Here is a 13,755-nt window from a genome sequence, read left to right as displayed (position 1 = left end):
GAATACTCCGGTCCAAGTACAATTCATTTCCAATGGAATGCAATGAATTTTGATTAAGATGAAAGTTTTCAAGTTATGCTTTGTTTTCAGTGAAAAAATTGTGAACTGTTTCAAAATATTAGAATCTTGAATTACTTTAGAACAAAAGATAATTGGGCCCTACTTTTGTTGCAAATTGCCTGTAGAATATTCTTGTGGAATTTGGCAACAGAGATAACTTGGGCATCCTGTTTATGATGAAATTGTTTCTTTTCAAGTTCATCCACAAATTTACATTGTTTACAGTCACTAGAACGTATCAAAAATGAATAAATAATCGCCAATTTTTTTTTGACCTTGAAGTTAAGCACAAAAACTGCTAGTATTGAAATGGGAGTCCTTTTGGAGAACGAAAGTCCTGTTTAGCTTTTCTTCCAAACATGCCAAGAATTTTAATCATTTTTCATGATTATTGAGCTTATCAAAAGCAAATAAAGCGATCTCTTTTGATAGATCACTGAGGTGTATATCTTAGACTTTGTTGAATAATTCTTAAACCTAACAAATAAAACACAGAAAGATTGTTGTAGAAATTATAATATCATGTCTGAATACTCATTATTTTCGAAAAATACAAAGTATCAATTGTTTAATCAGAATCAACAAATATGAATATCATTTTGTTAAGATTCTCACCCACAAATTGACATTATATATGGATATATACTGAAATAATAAATCCAAATTTATACATATATACACATAAAAAACTTTAATACCTAGAAGCTAGTCCCAATCATCGCTCACGGCAAATACCATCGGCGATTTCTTCTTCTTACTCACAACCTTTTCCTTCGGAGAATTTGAGATTGATCTGGGAAATACGGTTATCTTTTAAAATTACTGAAACCAAACCTAAAAAATACTCACCCTTCAGATATTTTGCGTTTTCTAAGATAACCAGAAGGAGTCTTAGAAGAAGTCTTAGAAGGTGTCTTAGAAGGTGTCTTAGAAGGTGTCTTAGAAAGTGTCTTAGAAGAAGTCTTAGAAGGAGTCTTGGAAGGCGTTGTAGAATTTTTTTGGAGTGAGTGAGAAGAAGGTGTCTTTTTCGCTTCTTGATGTTCATTATATGATTTTACAATACAAGTGTCGCTTTGTTTAAGGGATTTATATGCCATTGGTGCTTGATCTCTCTTATATAAAGCCACAAATGCAGATGAGTCATTTATCCATGAAACCAACACATTTCCTAGAACCAAAAGATATCATAATGCTTGAAATGTTAACATTGAATATTATAAAAATATAAAAAATATCATAAAGGGTGGAACATAAATTTTTTTATCCAAATCACGATTCTTATTTATAAAAATTTATAACTTTGGATAAATTTCCAGTTTTTTCTTATCCAATATCCTTTTTAGTTTTTACAGATTCAATTTTGACGAATTTCAAAGAAGATTGGAAAAATTTTCACAAAAAAATGTTTTTTAATTGTATAATGTAAACTAAGGAATTTTGATAATGCCTTTAATGTATTTATCTACATTACAGTACTAAAAACAGTGCTGTAATGAACTCATCACAGCATTGTTTTCAGTTATATTTTTCGTTTTGTGGTTGTCAACACAGACTATTCTATCGAATTTCAACTCACGTTATTTTGATTTTGACGATACTAAAACATCATTTGTTATTTGAGCAAATAAAGTATATTATTATTATTATTAATTGTCAATATAATTTGGATATAGTGAAATGATTTCCAACATTATTCTAGATTTCTCTTAATCCTTAATTCTAAATCGATTTTGTCAGGCATAATACATGATTTCATTGCGTAATTATAAATTATTTCAAGATTCGAAACACACCATTCAACTTCAAATTCCGTAATCTGTCAATTTTCGTAGCAGTCAAGATAAAATACAAAAGTCACTAGGATGTATAATCTGGATTTTTTGTTGAATTTCGACAATATTTCACAAAACTCGACTGAAATAGGGAGAATATCGTCCAATACTTGTAGCAGAAGGCAATTCCGACACTCATGCGTTCGAAAACTCACTCCTTTGTCATTCTTTGTAGAATTTCGCATTCGTGTTGGAATGGGAGCCCATTCTGCAACTTGTTTTAGAATATACTATTATTCAAATGGTATGGAATAATGAGAATACAATAATAGTGCCTTTATTTTTGGAAATAATCCCATACTTACCGAAAGGACTGAACATCTGTTGAATATCACTTGTCTTCCAATGAGTTGGGAAAGTAATATGGAAAACGTGATCCCGAGATGGATTGGCTGCAGAAATATACATAGAAATAGAAATATTTATTCACTATTTAGAAATATTATTCATATAAGAATATTAATAAAAAAATCTATGAAAAATTATCTTTGTAGTTCAAAATTATAAAATCTGAAACCAACTCTGTACCAGAAATTACATTTTCTTTATAAACAATCAACCCTAAAATTATCTTCTGATTGACCCAGATTATCTTCTTCCATAAAAAAAATTATGTTATTAAATCGTTTTACAGTCATTTTCAAGAATATGAGCTATAGTTACAACATTATTGAAAAGTATACCAAATAATGCTGAAGGCAAAATTATTAGTTTGTCTCTGAACATTATGTTAAAAATAAGGATGAAACATTTCAAAATTACTCACGATCCGTTCCACCTAAATGAATAAAAGGATTATCTTGTAACCTCATAAGGAATATTCGATTGTTATAAGGCAGCAATAAATCGAAATTAGAAAACGTTTCTTCAGGTGAAAGTTTTGCTTCCTTTCCTGTAAATGAATAATTTAAATTGAAGGACATATCAAGATTAGAATTATGAAATATACCTAAATAGTTCCACATGGCTAGCAAACTAACTCCTGTTATAAATGCATCGAAAGCAGCTTCATGTTCCTTTTTATCATCTAGGGAGTAACCACAACATCCATCCTCAATGACTGCGAAAAAGTAATAATGCCAAAGACATTAGGTAATGAAATGTGGAAATGACTCCAATATCAAATTAGTTTGATTGATATTAACAATATTATTCAATCAAATTATTAGCCTGAATGAAATTACATGGAAATAAATAACAATTTAGCTCTATTCTAATCTATATTTCTCCAATATATGAAAGTACCAACAATTGGAAAGACAGCATGAATTTAGTCTACCATACAGGGTGTTTCCTAAACATGCGGCAAAAATTCAGGGGGTTGTTCCTTGGACTATTTTAAGCATGTTTTGTCCTTGGATGATTTTTGGAAAACCTCTTTGTTTCGAAGATACAGGGCGAACAACATTTTTCATATTTTTAAAATTAATAATAGTTTAAATAAAAATGCGTACCGCACTGTGTTTACTAAGTAGATACAATTTATTTTTAAATTTGTTTAACAACATTCCAATTACTAAAAACGGCCAGTTTTTTGACTAAAAATTGATAAGTGCAGATGGTAAAGGAATACAGATTAAACACGGTTTTCATTTGAATTCGAAATCGGATCATTGCTGGGTGTAACTTAATAAGAAATGATCCTGGTGTTTTTGAAAGGGTTCGGCAGTCAATGAGGAGAAGATTGGATGCTTGTATGCTGGCTAGAGGTGGTCATTTTCAACAGTTTTTGTAGGTTGAGTTGAATTTTCATGTAATTTTTCATAATAAAATGTTATTATCTGAAATTTTGTTTCCCCTATATCTTCGAAACAAATAGGTTTTTCAAAAATCATCAAAGGACAAAATATTCTTAGAATAGTCCAAGGAACAACCCCCTGAATTTTTGCCGCATGTTTAGGAAACACCCTGTATAATGAAATATTGTCATAAAAATATTAACCAATCAATCATAAAAATCAAAATATGTGATATTCAACCTATAATAACAAAGTCATTGACCCAAACACTTTTTCCCATACTAAGGTGAAAACTCACCAATTTTTGGAATTTCAAAAGGTTCTTTCCTCACAGTTTCAACTAAGGGACCAAGAGCACTTGAATTGATAAGATCTCTGAATCTTATACTTGAACTCATAAATTTAGTATCTAAAATACTTGTGAAAAATATTAAATATACAAATTGAATGATATATCAAAATGGAATACATACCTTGGAAATAAATTGTGTGCACACTCCTTGAATTCTTCATAATCATCAGGTAGTGAAGTTAAAAATTTGTCTATTGTGTGAATAATATCTAACAACAAGTTGTGCCCCACAACTAATTTGCCCTAAAAATATAAACTATGAGAAAGTTTTTCATATATTAAGAATGATATCAGTATAACTGTACTGATTTAAATTCTCAAATAAACAGGAAAAGTAAATGGTTCATATCGCATACGATAAGCGATTTCCAGCAAATAATCACTAATAAACACGGTCATCTGTGGTCTTAACTTTGGTTATGGCCCTTTAGGAATAACCAAGCTCTGTTTGAACGCAGTGTAGTGATAGTCCACTATTTTTGTTAATGTAGGTCAGTGCTGTGATCAAAACAAATACTACCAACTTCTATTATAATATCATCCTTCTGTATTAACACTCTGTTTCAATAATACAAAGCTTTCCATCAACAGAAAATTGTGTAGGCTTGCATATTATTGAGTTTGGAATTCATCAAGTCTTATTTCAATCAAATTTATCCTCACTTCTTCAATGACCAAAAGTTCAACCTAACCCTTGAGTGTGGTTACCTTTGGTTATCTGCAGTGAAATCAGTGATGTTAAAGGGCAGGACGTCATGTGATATAACCAACAATGACCAAAACCACTTGAATACAGATTATTCGCTTGAAATCTCTTTGTTTTTCCGAATGATTGGTGTATTGTAATTAAATAATAACTTACTGACTCTACAATCATCCTCAACACTCTAGTAAATCCAACACATTCATTCAAAATATTTAAATCTTCTTCATACTTTTCTTTAGCAATTAATTCTAATTCTTCTTTTGATTTTATACGTGAAACATGTAAAACTCTGTCTTTGTTTTCTAATTGCTTGGTTTCAACCATTATTTTATCACCAAAAATGTCTGCTGTCTCTTGGTAAATCAACTTTCTGCAGAATGGATTACATTTTGGCAACTGAAGTGGTTTTGTCTCAGTTCCATTCAAATATTCATTGATGGATTTTCTAGAACATTTTAGATTTTCATTAGAACTGTAAAATCAAATGACAAATAGGAAAAACTTGAAACAATTGAGAAGACCAAAACAAGATACACACATAGCATCATTGACTAATGGTTGTTCTGATGGAGGAATGGCTATTTTATCTTGCTTAGTATTTGGTGTAGATGATTCAATCCTTTCAGAACGTTTTTCCTCTAAATTTTCCATGTATTTAGTTTCTTCTTCCAAGTTGAGGTATGATATACCTAAAATCAACTGATTAGAAATATTTTCATTTAATTCCGATGTCTGTACAAACCTTCCCTAAATAGTTTGTTGAAATCAAAACCTTGGGAAATCAAGAAATCTATACTAGAAGCCTGGCATAAAAATCTTTGGTCAGGAATATTCCTATTAAGTGGTCGTCGAAAAATATAAAAATTATAACTTGATTGCTTGAACAAATTGTGTTCTTGATCATATCTAAAAATCATAAATTAATTGTTGGAACTATAATATCCTAATAAAATTACCTGAATGCTGTAATTCCATATTGTATAACTAAAAATTCTCTACAATTTTCCTTCACTTTATTGTAATATTGTTGAATAGTATCAAAAGCATTAATATTCCGTATCGTATTCAATCCTGTGAGTTCACAGTCAATAGAAAGAAAAGTGGCCTCTTCAATAGATTTCTTCACTTTAGTTGAAACAGCCTCAAAATCTGCATAACAAATTAACAATTACACATCTTAGGAACATGCATTATTGGTATAAATACTAACTTTGCCTGGTGACATCCATTGCATCTGGTTTCTTTGCTAATAAAAAATTGAATAGAAGTTTCAAAATATTTAAAAAATACCAAAAAAAATTGTACATTACCACTAATAAAACGATAAACGAACGTAGAAGAACGTTTTCAAATTTTCAATTTCTTGTATTTTTCGGCATTAACGGTATATTCAGAAATACTAGTCTGAAAAGTGAAGGGATCACACCAGATGAAGAATAATCGTTGATCTAATTTTTTTAATAAAAATAGTCGGTTATAAGTGTTATAACCAAAATTGAACCGAAAGTTTATTTTTTTATTTTTCATGAGGATTTGAGTACTATTTGAGCTCTATGGTCGAACAGCTGCTAAGGACACATGACATCAAAATTAAAAAATATAGGTTTCTGTGGAAATTATGTGGAGTTTGCGGTTTCTAGTTCTGTTATTCCCTAAATAAGACTTTGGACATTACAGCGATGTCCCAAAACATTTTGTTCCTTGAGTGCGCTTTGACATGAGCGACATATGAAACGATTATAAATCTCTGTGCTTTTTTTGTGTTAGGATTTCTGTTCTGTGGTTATGATTCTTGATATTCGGATTGTTATCCGGTTATTGAAATAATTCGATTATGACTTTTGCTTTTACGAAATTTTTAGGAGTTCTTTAACCTGGAAAATGCAGACGGATCAGAAGGAAAATAATGCATTTATTTGATATCGATATTTATTGATCGAATGTTTGGTACTTTGGTATCTCCAATTCTATTAATTTTGAACAACCGAAGCTGTTTCAAGATTCAATTATTTTTAGTGGGGATTATTTCTGGAATATAGTAATTTTTAGTATTTCCTGTTAGTTTACTTATATAAAATTGTTTATCATTCTAATCAAAAAGTATCTATTCGTCTTGATTTGAATATTCATATGATGATTATTCTAAATATTATCGGTATTAATTCATTTCAGAAAGCTCTTTATGGTTTCACTTTAAGAACAATATATAGTATAGGTATATAGATAGAAGAAAGTACAGAAAAGAAATCAGTTTTTATACTGATAATTTATCAAATCTATTTGAAAAATCATAGAATATAAGCTTATTGCTTTTTCTCTTCAAGGTTCTCAACTGGAAGGGGAATCCCCTGAATCCCAAAAATGAATATTGATTACATTGTATAGACTTTGATGTGTATTTAAAGTCAAGTTGATTTGAAGTTATTATTTTTTAAAAATGATTAAGGTAGGTTTGGCAAAACACATTGTTTTCATAAATGTATATTTAAAAAAATAAGTAGTGCTGAAGACAGAAAATATAGTGTAAACAACGAAAAATATTGATAAATTTCTTTACTATTAATAATAACTAACTCAATAATCTATAAGATCGCATGAGCAATATTAATGAATTTCAATGAGAGCAAAAACTTGAAATATGAAGGTATATATATAATTCAGCTTTCAGTTCCCATATCATTCTTTGTTCAAACCAGTGATCTATTCTGTTTTTTCACTTTACTCAGTAATAACGGGGCTATATCTCTCAAACCATGTTCATCACGGTCTGAAAAATTCTTAGGATAGATTATTTTAGCACATAATTACATTACTTTACCATCATAGTAAATCAATTCACATAGATCACAAATATCAGGATCATTTCTGACAAAATCTCTCATAATCAAATAAAAATTCAATACTATGTCGTCAGCATGTTTCTTGAAAGTTTCTGGAAAAAAATATTAATATAAAAATCTTGATACTTGATTTGCTTGACAAATACTCCCAAGGAGAATTGGAATGATTGAGATCTCTTCGGATATTGAAGAAAGTATAACAATTCGATTTGGTCATTAAAACAGCAACAATGGTACCAAAAGATGAAGTTTCAAGCAACAAAGATTTCAAATTATTCATGAATAAATGTACACAATAATTACAAGGTAAATACATAAGTAAATGGGTAAGTATAAATATTCAATAAAAATTCTGTGTCGAAAAAAGGCGAGTCATAATGTAAAAAATTATTATTTGACCAATCCATATTCAAATATAGCTCTAATGGGGGTTTTTATTCATTTAAATGATAGAGCACTCAACAATATTTAGATTGTTTGTCCTTACTTATATCAAAGAAATAGAAACATACACTGAGGATTTTATTATTCATCCTATTGAACAAAAGTGTTTGATGTACCAGTGTTACCTCTCAATTTATATACTTTTAAATTGTAGCATATCACTTGTGCATGTTTCTATTTAGATTGTAATCTGGTATCGATATTGGATAGACATTAAATCGAACTAAAAAAACTGTTGTTTTCTTATTCCAGTCTATGGAGGTGAAAATTTGTTTTTCTAATAAATAAGAACAATGACCATTCAAATTCCATGATTGTGAGAACCCCTATTTCTCTTAGGAGGGAAGAACAAGTTACATCACAAACGTAAACCCCAACGATGATTCCATAACAAAACATATTTTCATGATCATAAGGATCGTGAAAATATATGGTGAGAAATGAAGTTGTACTTGAATAGTGTCCTCTGCAGTAATTCTTGATGATAAAACACAGTTGACCAAATAATCTAGAAAAACCATGCATTTGATTAATTTTCAATGGATTTTGCCTTTGTCTTTCACATATGTAAATTAAAACAAAACTTAATATCCATAAATCAAATTAGATTAGTTTTTAGGGTCACACTTCATACTACTTCTAATCCTAATGTGCGCATCAAGTTTTCCTAGGCATTTTTAGTTATGAAATAATTTTTCTCTATTTCAGTATCGTTACATACATATCATTACAGTTCTGAAAACAGTGCTGTAATGAACTCAAAGCAGCATCGTTTTCAGTTATATTTTTCTTTTTGTGGTTGTCTCTCCGGATGCCAATCCTATCAAATATCAACAACCGTCAATAATTGCCAATATAATACAATTTGGATACAGTGAAATGTTTTGTAACATTATTCGCAATTTCTTTTGATTCTGGTGGTGATAAATCGATTTCGTCAGACATAATTCACAAATTTAATGCGTAATTGTAAATTATTCTAAAATTCAAAACATACAATTCATATTCAAAGTCCGTAATCTATCAATTAACGTAAAAGTCACACCAGCTGCCAAGATACAATACATAAGTGACAAGGATATATAATCTGAATTTTTCATTGAATTTCGACAATAGTTCACAAAACTTGACTGAAATAGAGAAAATATAGTCTAATACTCGTTGCAGAAGGCAATTCCCACACTCTTTTGCATTCGTTTTGCAACTTGCCACTCAAATATACTGAATACTTCATGGCTGTCATCATAATAAATTCTTATTTTCTAGAACATGGAGGGTAAAATTCAAATTGAACACACTCACCGTTAAATAACCCACTAAAATCCAGTGATGCTTTAAAGGTACGTAAAGGAGTTGCATACTCGGCACAAACATAATACACCTTTCTAGGATTATTTGGGTCTCTTATTTTATAAACAGAGTTTTTGTATGATCTCTTTTGAACACCAGCTATTGTTAACTTCTTTTCATCTAAACTCTGAAATAATAGTATAATTTTTTGAAGGTATCATATAAATATAACTACTCCATGTTAAAGAGAATAAAATATCATTTTTTCCGAAAAGTTATCTTTTAAAGTTCATATGAAATTGTTACAAGAAAAATATTTCAAAACCTTGAGACCAATGTTTTAAGAATTTTCTACATAGGAGGGCAAAACTTCTACATTTGAAAACCTATTTAATAATTTCAATTATCATGACTTACAGAACTTTCCTCAATACTTGGACTAATTGAACTTTTTAAAGAAATTTGGCAAAAAGCTGACTTTGGAACCAATATAAAGAGTTTTGGAAACACATCAACTTTATTTCTATCAGAATATATATCAATTATTTCCATTAGGTTCTTGTCTTCTCCACTCGTTTTTGGTAATATCAATTTCAAATACCCATGATAAAATGAATTTGCCATTGCTGTACTGTAGCTCAGGCCATCATTATCTTCAAATTTCAATGAATTATAAATGGGAGCATGTTCCTGAAATACAGTATTTGTAATGATTTGGATAAATATGTATTGTATATATGTAATATATTGAAATTCTTTGACAAACAAATTACATACTATCTTCAATACTTTTCTTAGAAAAAGTAAGAGAAATAAACTTTTAAGGTATGAGAACTTATGAAGTTTCGTAGTGTCAATAAATCCATGTTCCGAGTAGAACTTGCCAACGATTGCTAATGAAGATATCATAATAAGACATGCTCCTTCACTGAAGTAAAAGGTATGCTTCAAAACCTTTATCAAACTTTTTCCATATCTTGGTTGGAAATGGTTCATCAACTCTTCGAAACTTAGTATTATCCTATCAATAAATTCCACTATGAAATAAATGGCAATGGTATAACTGAACACTAAAACAAAACATATTTCAAGAGATATTAACTTCATTTAATGTTCACTGTCCCCTGTCTTAAAATAATTTCTTCGCAAATTTTCTGATGAAAGATTTGTTATTCATAGAGATGAATTCCAATTATTACAAAAAAAATATAATGCTGAAGGTTTTCAAACCAAAAAAACTTGAGAAGAAAAGATCAGAGGAAAATTTGAATTATTTCAGAGTTTCAATGGGATGCAAGTAATTACTATATACTCACTTTCAAGAGTTAATTTGAAGTCTTTAATCTCATAAAACTCGCCTGCAATGTTCAAAACTGTCAAGAAAACTATATGACCAAATAATACAATACCTACTTATACAGCTATACAAAATAAAACATCCTAATATAAACATCCTGATTGAGCTTCGTTTCTTTGGTATTGTAGAAGGGAAAGTTAGCTTTCCTCCCTTGTCCCTAACTACATACTGCAATTTCAGAATGAAAGTTAGTTAAAAAAATGAACAACAGAATTAAATAATCCCAAAACATGATTTACCGATTTCAAATGGAGTTCAGCAACTTTTTTTTTCATCTCATTCAGCTATTTCCAAAAATTTTATAGAATTTACTTGTCGTACTCCGTAGTAGGTAATCAGTCTGTTGAATGAAAAATTTTATAGCGTTATTCAATTAACAAGTTAATTAATCTTCAATTTTTCACTAATATGCAGTATCTAGGATAGGTCATTTTCTATAAATAGTATCATCAACCCTCCTGAGGAGACATTTGACCATCGAAAATATGATTTGATTTCACAGAATATTGGTTTTCCCCCAATGGGCCTGTGGCTCCATCTTGTGCAAATGTTTATAATTTAAAGTATGTCGTACGTTAGGGAATACTGAATTCACTGATAACTTGAAATTTTACTCTGAAAAATTATACTATTTTGTACTGAATACTTATCGAGTATATAATTACATAATACGACCCCATTCTGATCATACGACATATTTTAGAATCTTCATTTGTTACTTGATATTTCATGATAGAATCACAGATTACTAGTTAGTCTGTGATAGAATATTGTTAACTCATCAATTTCAAACACGAGATAATGTGGGTGGAATGAATGCCCATTGTAACCATAATACGCTCTTTGTTCTTACAATGTATTTTTGCTATTTTAGTTATTCTTTGTGTGACGCTTAGGATCACGCCACATTTTGCATTAGAGATAAGTAATGTTATAAATTCTCAAATGCATTGTTTTTTAACCAGTCAATAATAGTTCATGACAGATAGTTTTTATTGCATTTCATAAACCGTTAGATAATTTTAAGCTTACAATTGCAAGTTAAAATGTACTGAATCATCATGATCGCTCTAACTTGTTTTCTGTTATACCTTATCAAGTATTTCAGTCCTTCGCTTTTGGAAATTCGTACGCAGGTTGCGACATCTGTCAATATACTCTATTTGGATGTAATGTCAGCTGATTTTCATATCTGGTTATCTGTGATTTTCATTTGGTGAATTGCGAGAAAAACATGTTACTTAGTTGAAATGCATATTTTTAGATATTTAAATTCTTATCGGAATAGTTAGAATGAATCAGACAATGAATTTGTGAAACTTCTGGATATTTTGAAAGTAATCTTGAATGTAGATCGTGTGTAGAAATATGATGAAAGCAATGGTAGAATTGTCAGTAAAAATAATCCTTTCTGCAGAACCACGTGAATTAGAAAGACTTTTATTCATAAGCCAGTAATATAAGCATTTACATGTTTGTGTGAAGATAATTTACTACGAAAATACGGAATCGAATCATCTTTTAGAGTTTACAAACAGAAATAACCTGGTAATAAAACTTCTGAAACAAGCATGTGAAATTTACCACATCTTGAATTCCTTGACAACACTACACATCCCTGAAATTATATTGAACTAAATTAAATAAACCCTTGGTGTAGTAAAAGGTAACAGTATTTATTTTCAATACTTATTGGTAAAAGTATATGTATAGTAGTCAGGAAAGCAATGCGAACATATTATTTGATATGTTGTACGATATTGCAAAAATTGTTTAATTTGTGAATAAATATAATTTTCATGTTGTTCCAAGAGCTCATCTTTAACATAGGTATTATCCTAAATATGGAATTTATCCAGTAGTAGATTATTTGAGGAAACAGTAATAGTTCAGAAAATACAATGTAGAATATTAATATTCCAAGTATAAGCTTAATGAGATAACCTTCACAATGAATATATTCAGATCAATATTTACCTATGTCTATCAAATATGTCAACAATAATAAATAGAAATGAAACTACAGTGGCCCTCAAAAATACAAAAAAAAAAACAATATGTGTTATTAGATCATTTTTCTCCATGTGATATATAACCACAGACTAATCTGTAATCTGTGATATAACCTTACTTAACCTAACCTAACCTAACCTTACTTAATTTCAGAGATATGCTAACGAACCTAACTTGACGTAAGTGTTTTCTTTATTTTGTTTTCGATCTTTTTATGATACTGATAAAGGTTTAATGCAAGAAATTTTGCGATAGGCTTGAGACGGTTATTCTTTATACACGTATAATCTATGTTTATATATTCTCCAAGTCGTTAAATTTCAATATTTTGGATTAAAATACATATCTTTTTTAATACGAGCAAAAAATGTGTATTCTGCAGTGTTACCAATGCTACTTCACTGAAAAATCCGAATTCTGTGTCAAAAAATCCGCGCCATCCGAAAAAAATCCCCTAGTTCAGAGAACCCTATATTTACAAAAAAACTCTTGCAATATGGTTTCGCTGGTACTGCCATCTAGCGGTAATATTTAACGAAATCGTTTGCCTATAGGTTCCTGCAATACATGTAGGTGGATTGTGACTTACAGGATTTTGAATCTAGAAGAGAGTTATTGCAACGCACAAATAAGCGATCTTTTATTAAAGGATCCTGTAATAAAGGATCCTCTATCGTGGACGTTAAAAGTGAACTATTGCAAGGTGCTTTTAACGAAAGTCAGTAAAGTGACAGATCTTTAAATTTGACATATTTATATTTTGTCACCTTTATTTTGTATTCTGATAAATAAAATAATTCATTTGGTAGAAGTTCAAAATCGAAAATGAAAGAACAAATAGCGTTAGCAATTTTAGCTGGGACCATTATTGAGGAATTGATTTTTCATAATAGATACAGTTGGTGTAGAAAATATATCAAAACCAATTCAAACAAATCGACTAGTTGACTTGGAAAATTTTTACTACAAGTCTCGCAATCATTATCGAAGTTTATTTTTATAACTGCAAACTTCATTGTGGAAAATTATGGACACTTCTAAGATAATTTGAATGCACATAAGTGGCTTTATAGAAATAGTTATCAGCTCTAGTTATAGGTAAGCTATTAGCTTAATTGAAAT

At 29.7% G+C, this 13,755-nt stretch overlaps 2 protein-coding genes and 1 long non-coding RNA gene across 5 annotated transcripts; 1 reads left to right on the top strand and 2 right to left on the bottom strand.

The window, feature by feature from the left end:
* Nucleotides 1-558: 558 nt before the first annotated feature.
* Nucleotides 559-6,252, bottom strand: LOC123682423 (poly(A)-specific ribonuclease PARN-like). 2 transcript variants are annotated; one of them, XM_045621025.1, is made up of 13 exons: nt 6,000-6,252; nt 5,900-5,930; nt 5,646-5,838; nt 5,432-5,595; nt 5,228-5,378; nt 4,846-5,134; nt 4,105-4,226; nt 3,930-4,048; nt 2,842-2,952; nt 2,659-2,784; nt 2,198-2,284; nt 910-1,228; nt 559-853 (listed from the first exon to the last, which is right to left on the bottom strand). In XM_045621025.1, exons 2-13 carry the CDS (start codon nt 5,916-5,918, stop codon nt 766-768), a joined length of 1,788 nt encoding a protein of 595 aa, XP_045476981.1. In that variant the 5' UTR covers nt 5,919-5,930; nt 6,000-6,252; the 3' UTR covers nt 559-765. The 2 variants fall into 2 exon arrangements, with proteins under 2 accessions (XP_045476981.1, XP_045476980.1); XM_045621024.1 differs by having other exon boundaries at nt 5,900-5,935; nt 6,000-6,250.
* Nucleotides 6,253-6,578: 326 nt separating this feature from the next.
* On the top strand, nt 6,579-9,522 carry LOC123681602. Its single transcript, XR_006747696.1, has 4 exons — nt 6,579-6,746; nt 7,014-7,135; nt 8,226-8,406; nt 9,240-9,522. It is a non-coding gene; the product is annotated as an uncharacterized LOC123681602 (long non-coding RNA).
* Nucleotides 7,158-12,719, bottom strand: LOC123681600 (stimulator of interferon genes protein). 2 transcript variants are annotated; one of them, XM_045619789.1, is made up of 9 exons: nt 12,598-12,719; nt 10,860-10,960; nt 10,677-10,788; nt 10,580-10,621; nt 10,041-10,333; nt 9,681-9,953; nt 9,276-9,450; nt 7,508-7,621; nt 7,158-7,456 (listed from the first exon to the last, which is right to left on the bottom strand). In XM_045619789.1, the coding sequence occupies exons 2-9, from the start codon at nt 10,893-10,895 to the stop codon at nt 7,377-7,379; spliced, it is 1,125 nt and encodes a 374-aa protein (XP_045475745.1). In that variant the 5' UTR covers nt 10,896-10,960; nt 12,598-12,719; the 3' UTR covers nt 7,158-7,376. The 2 variants fall into 2 exon arrangements, with proteins under 2 accessions (XP_045475745.1, XP_045475744.1); XM_045619788.1 differs by lacking the exon at nt 12,598-12,719 and having other exon boundaries at nt 10,860-11,474.
* Between the last annotated feature and the right edge of the window lie 1,036 nt (nt 12,720-13,755).

This window comes from Harmonia axyridis, chromosome 6 (genome assembly GCF_914767665.1).
Source record: "Harmonia axyridis chromosome 6, icHarAxyr1.1, whole genome shotgun sequence".
NCBI lineage: Eukaryota > Metazoa > Arthropoda > Insecta > Coleoptera > Coccinellidae > Harmonia > Harmonia axyridis.
Note: the sequence above shows the minus strand (reverse complement) of the source record. Positions and strands in the feature narration are given on the sequence as shown.